The 6,359-nt window shown below is 41.7% G+C and overlaps 1 protein-coding gene across 1 annotated transcript; it reads left to right on the forward strand.

Annotated features, from left to right (window-relative positions):
* Positions 1–1,653: 1,653 nt before the first annotated feature.
* LOC106534889 (zona pellucida sperm-binding protein 3) lies at positions 1,654–3,880 on the forward strand. The gene is made up of 8 exons (XM_014031676.1): positions 1,654–2,080; positions 2,156–2,274; positions 2,349–2,452; positions 2,528–2,705; positions 2,791–2,908; positions 3,061–3,146; positions 3,289–3,530; positions 3,659–3,880. The coding sequence occupies exons 1-8, from the start codon at positions 1,679–1,681 to the stop codon at positions 3,760–3,762; spliced, it is 1,353 nt and encodes a 450-aa protein (XP_013887130.1). The 5' UTR covers positions 1,654–1,678; the 3' UTR covers positions 3,763–3,880.
* The last annotated feature ends 2,479 nt before the right edge of the window (positions 3,881–6,359 follow it).

Below are 6,359 nucleotides of genomic sequence, written 5' to 3' on the forward strand. Positions count from 1 at the left end.
GTCCTAAAAATGTATTAAAGCAAGCCAATTAAAATATAGATAGATTCGGTTTTTCCTTTGTTTTTCACAAATTTTCATCCCATCAACAATTTAGTTACGAAGCACAAGTTCAGGATCAACCAAAATTAATAAACTTGTACTTCATAATTATTTCAATGAAAGAAAAAAATATCAGCTGAAGGAATGAAAGAAGTTGCACATTTAAAGCCGCCTTGTGGTTAGTGGAGTTTATCATGAACAGCAAAGGAAAAAAAACACATTCAGTGGAACATATTTATTATTTTTGTAGAATTATGTAAATTAGCTTTACCGTTCAGATTCTATTCTCAGAACATATGGATCAATGGTCTCTTGAGTTCATCTAAAATCACCCAATGACTCGTGAAGCATGAGGAACTTTAACTTATTGAAAAATGAAACCAGCACAACTGATTACACAGCTAAGCTGTTGCTGTTTATTCATAAAACTGTACTGAAAGTGAACCGATTGGTTTGTTTTGTGTTTGTTTCYGTTTGAAGTGTTTACCAGCCCAGTGGAACAAAAACTGCTGGCATTTGTGGCGGCTGAGGTTGAGAAAGACCTATGATGTTTTCATTACACAGAGAGACTCTGTGAGAAGATTAACATCATGAATGAACTCAAGTTTTCTTCAATGAGTCAAAAAGGGGTTTACCATCTACTTTAGGTGATTTGTTTTTACATTTTAACAACAATGTTGGTTGAAGAAACTGTCCATCAAACCAAAATATAACTTTMAAAATAAAATCGAAATTCTGTTATAAGGACCCTGCAAAACAAACTGCAAATACTTAGCATGATACTTGAATTACATTTTAAATGGTGGTGACTCTTTGAGCTTTATTCTGCAAATGAAATGGGATTTTAATTAATTTTCTATAAATAAATTTACAAATCTACGCCTGCATTAATTTTGTAACTTTATTGTGACTAGGTTTTATGTATGTTCTTTTGGTCATAAATATATTGCATGTTTGGGAAAACAACAAATTTGCAGTTGGAATGGGATAATGCATCTTTGCTGCCACCAAGTGGGCAATTAGACTAATAACGCGTACAGCTGTAATAAAAGAAAAAAAACGAGCTTAAGTTTAAAAAATGAATAAGTTAAACCTATTTTGKTTAAACCTTGAAAGTAAAATTATGTGCAATCTTGAGCAAAACTCAGCAAGTGTTGTGAATGACTTTCAGCTTTTATCACATCATATTTTGGGTCAATGACTGCATTAMAGTCATTTTGTGTTGTCTAGTGGCAACCATCATAAAGTGGATTGACTCCAAACGTTAATCATTTGTAGATGTACATCCAAATACGTTCAGTGGTCTATCAGATATTTTGCTAACAGGCTTAATGAGTTTTAAGCAAAGTGGCACCACACCTAATTTGACCTCAACTGTCTGAATTATAGCAGGGTTTTTTTCAGTCGGATAAAGGAGCCATTGAAACAAAATTAATTAAAGGGTATTAAATTAAAAATTAATTAAAGGGTATTGGATTTGCAAAACTTCATGAGTTTTGAAGCAGTGAACGCGCACGCTCACTCACCGGCTGATTGAAGTTCCCGCGCGCCCAGGTGTTTTGAAACAGCTCTAATCACCCGCACCTGCGCTTTATTTCCAGCGTCTTCGGGGCCCAGTGTGCTCCGAACGTGCCTGAGAATGGACCGCAACCTGCTGCGAGCCGTGTCTTGTTGGCTTGTCGTCCTTTGTTCCGTTTCCATCCCCGCGGAGAGTCGCCTGCTTCACGACCGGAGCGTCAGCCCCTCGGACCCCCAGAGTTCGCCCCGCGTGGCGCACGGTGACGTGCAGCCTCGGCTGTCCGAGACCAGGCGGCAAGAGAGCGCGGAGCTCGACGTTCGGCCCCGACCCGTCGTGGTCAAGTGTCACCCGGACTCGATGGAGGTTGTGATGCAGGCTGACCTGTTTGACGCCGGCCTGAAGGTGGACGGGGGTCACCTGCGGCTGGGTCTTGAGCCTTTAAGCGGGTGCGAGGCGGTCCCGTCGGGAGCGGAGGAACTCACCATCCTGGCCCGCCTGACAGACTGTGGAACCAAACTCTCTGTAAGCTCGACTCTGATGCAGCTGTGGCTGATGATCTTTGTAACTTAAAATATTCCCCCCCCCCCCTTTTTTTAGTCAACAGAGGAGAAAATAATCTATTCCAATGTTCTGTACTACTTGCCTGAACCCAGTTTGTATGATGGGCTGCTCAGACTGGATGAGGCAGCCATTCCAGTTGAATGCCATTATGAAAAGTAAGTTTGGTTAATTTTAAAATAACCCTGACATTTAATATATTAACTGTTACATGTTTATTTTTGTTTTTTAGGAGGTATTCATTGGATGGTGTCTCCTTGCTTCCTGCCTGGGTTCCTTTCGTCTCCATAACTTCTGCAAATGACCAGATCGACTTCAATCTACGAATCATGACTGGTAGCGAGCCTCACCCACCTTTCCTGCCACCCAGTACAGAGGAGTCTTAAACTGGTATTCCTATTTTCTTTGCAGATGACTGGCAGTCTGAAAGGGGATCCCATTCCTTTTTCCTGGGTGATCCCATTCATTTTGAAGTCTCTGTTGTCATGGGCAATCACATGCCCCTGAGAGTCTATGCTGACCACTGTGTCGCCACAGCCACTCCTGATGCTGACTCTACTTCCAGATATGACTTTATTGAGCATCATGGGTGAGCTTGAATCTAACTGCCCCGATTCAACATTACGATGTGGATATGTTGAGAAATTGAACGTTTGAAAAATGTTCTCTTCCAGGTGTCTTGTTGATGCGCTCCTGACAAACTCGATCTCTCGCTTCTTGCCAAGAGTTGAAGAGCACAAGCTGAGGTTCCAGCTAGAGGCTTTCAAGTTCTACCAGGAGCCCAGCAACCAGGTTTAAGCAGTTTTTGAAGCCAGTTGCTTTCAAATGTGTACATGCATGTCTTCTGATGTTAAAAAATGTATTCAWTATATGCAAAACAGTTATGTGCATTTAAAGATTCCCAGGTTTTTGTAGTTGTGTTTGACCAGTGTTTTTTCCCACAGGTTTATATAACCTGTCTTGTAAAAGCTGGTCCAGTCATGCTGGCTGTCAGTCCTCAAAACCGGGCCTGCTCTTTCATAAAGGACAGGTAACTTAAAAAGCAAGTTTTATTAGCTTTTAGTACTTAATTTAAACAAGTGTACCAATTTTAGTTATATTCTAATGTAGTGTTTGCATTTTAATTACACCACAGTGCAATGCAGTTTAAAAAAATTTCCCTCCTTATTCAGATGGCTGTCGGTAGATGGAACCAACCAGGTGTGTAGAAGCTGCGACACCAGCCAAGAGATCGAGGAACCGCAAASTACAAATCCACTCAATACTGAAGCTTGGGCCCCCAGGACCCCACAAGAAGGTTCAGTCAAGAGTAAAGCGGAACATCCTTCAGCTACCTATATCCGTCATCAGGGAATGCACATAAATCCCCAACAATTTCATAAATTTATGAAAAGRGACGCAGACCACAAGGATCGTGAGTACAGTGATTTTAAAATCACTAGTCCAGTTTTATAATTTTTTTTACTGATGCTTAAAAGCACTTCGAATTTATGAAACTATACTGGGCACTTTTTAAACTAAACTTTTTTTTTTCCTCCCCAGAGAAAACTATCCACATGGGACCAATAATTGTTCTGCCATCCAAAAACTCAAAATCAACTGAATCCAAAGCTGCACTTTCAGAAAACAAGACCTCCAGAGACTAAATTCTTGAATGGAATAATTGTTTCACTGCCTAAGGACAAATGTTTTGAATAAAGCTTAAACTAAAGCAGAGATTTCTCGTYCCTCACAAATGCCTTGTAATAAAACTCTTATCCTCTAAACCTTGTCRTCTTTGCTAATCAGATGGCTGACAATTTTCTGATTATTTTTTGAGGAAAAAATTACACTTCAGAGACATTCACCACTTTTATCCATTGACTATTGCTCCAGATGGCATTGTGTGTCTTCAGTAAACACTTGATTCAGCACTGAATGTCAGGCTTGTAGACTCATTAAAAATGCTGGTGGATGTCAAATGTCTGTAAATCAAATGATGCACCCCTCACAGTTGTAAGAATTCATACTGTAACATGACACCAGCTCTTGTCTGTTGTGTAGACATGCTATTAAGGACCACTTCCTTCCATTACTGCCCACAACCCAATCATGTAGTCGCTGTATTGATTAACTTTTTGAAAGCTATGAYGCTACATAAAAGGCTGCCTTCTCTAGCTTACTGGGAAAAAGTCACAATAGCTGTCTTAAAAATCACAAATCTAAAGTTTCAGGGATGAATCAATTTATTGCAGGTTAATAGAAGCATCACAGTGCTTGTTTYAGTAATGAGTTTTCACTAAAATAGAAAACTTTGTTTCTGTGCAGCTTAATGGACTCCAATGACCTAACCTGACCCAAAGGAAGCAAATGGAAGTTCCTTGTGTTGCCAGAAAGGACATTTCGGTTTGGGGGTTTAAATGCGTCAGCACCTCGGACAGCGCTCCTCATTGATCCGTCTCACTCCTCCCCAYGAGGGCGTGTTTTGAACGCTGTCCATGGTACTGACACCACTCCAGCTTCTGCTTCAGGATCCTTGCTTTGACCTCCGGGCTTTATTTGGATTTCCAGGTCATTTCTCGGGATCTGCGGGCGCCTGTTTGACTTGCAGGGCAGCATTAGAATCCCCGCTAAGTGCGTAGTAAATCAGGAAAACACTGAAGCGTTCTCTGGAGTTGGAACAAGTTATGTTTTTGTGGGATCAACTTGTTTACATTATGACTTGTCTCCATGAGTCGATGATGGCTTTGCGTTTTATTCACACCTAAAAAAAAAAGATTGTTTTTTTCCCCCCTCTGTAACTGCCTCGGATCATCTCAGCGATGGTTTCCCCCGCACGCCTGGCACTTTTCACCCTCTTCCTCCTGGCCGACGCGCTCGCTCATTTCAACCCGACATGCAGGCGTACCTGCCCGCACCGCCAAGTCTGCTGCGCGAGCGAAAACGGCACGGGCGTCACCTGTTGCCCGGACGTCAGCAGCTTTTACTCCAACATGGCCGTCGTCACGCGRAAACTTTCCGGAGTGCTGATCATGCTGCTGCTTTTCGCCACGGGGTACTTCTTCCAGAGGATGCTGTGCTCCAGATCAGGGCAGCCCGCTCCGCCGCAGCGCGGACCTCCACCCGTCACCACGTCACAGGAGCTGCTGATGGAGAGCTGCACACCGGACAGCCTGGACGAGCTGCCGCCTCCTCGGTTACCCTCGTACGACGAGTGCAAACTGCCCACTTATGAGGAGACGGTTCTGGGCGGAGGCCGGGAACGCGATGTGGCCACTGTGGGACAAGCGACATGAGGAGGACTTCGTTGAAATGAAGTTTGAGATCGGATAGAAAATCTCCAGAGGGCGTATTTACGCAAAAGCAGGTGTAACATGTTCTGCGTAATGTGACTAGGAGGCACTTTGGTGTTTTTACACCTCAAAGAAGAAACGTTTGTTGAAACTGTATCCTAAAACTTTTTCTGCCTTTGGGTCAAAATGACTCACGGGGGCTCAGTCTTAGCCATGTGGGTAATTTCAACTCAAGGACAACAGCAGAGTTATTTAAAAAATATGTCTAAAAACTCTCAAGTGTGGTGCTCGTGTGCGCAGTGTCTATAGGTAGCTATATTTGTTGTTGAAAATTGCAAAGTCTGTTAAATGAAAATAAATGACTAAATAATCACTACACTTTTGTTTTGCTACATGTGTGAAAAACAATGCACAACATCAGCAGGAGTCAAATAGAGAATTGAAAGTTACTGTTTTATGTGATGTTATTCATATAGTTTTTTTTCTATATGTTTTATTTTGTTTATATTTAAATGATTACCTGSACTGAATTATCGCACAAGTCACATAATCTAGCTAACAGCAAGTGGTACTGTAACTAATAAGAGGTTGATGTTTGCACCAAACTGTCTCTCTTTGCAAATGAAGTCAAACACTTAAAATATTTATCATGAGCTCTATCAAATGGTGCAGTTTTTAGGAGTTTACTCCAGTAACTTGTCAATATATAATGACATACAGYCCTGAAATGTGGAAATGCACTTAATGTAAATGCATTTTCTGAAAACTTGATTGGCCCACTACAGGCTGGCTAAGTAAGCAAATGAGGCAAAAAACAAATGCATGGAAGCTTAAATCAGACATTTAGGTGTGTGTCAGAATGAATTGTAAACCAAAACATGTAGGTTAGGTTTCCATCAGGGCCCAGGGCTCCCTTGCAAAAGAGATCTGTGATCTCATTGTGATTTGCTTGGTTAAAAATAGGCTAATGA

The sequence above is a fragment of the Austrofundulus limnaeus genome, unplaced genomic scaffold (assembly GCF_001266775.1).
Source record: "Austrofundulus limnaeus strain Quisiro unplaced genomic scaffold, Austrofundulus_limnaeus-1.0 Scaffold6, whole genome shotgun sequence".
NCBI classification, from domain to species: Eukaryota; Metazoa; Chordata; class Actinopteri; order Cyprinodontiformes; family Rivulidae; genus Austrofundulus; species Austrofundulus limnaeus.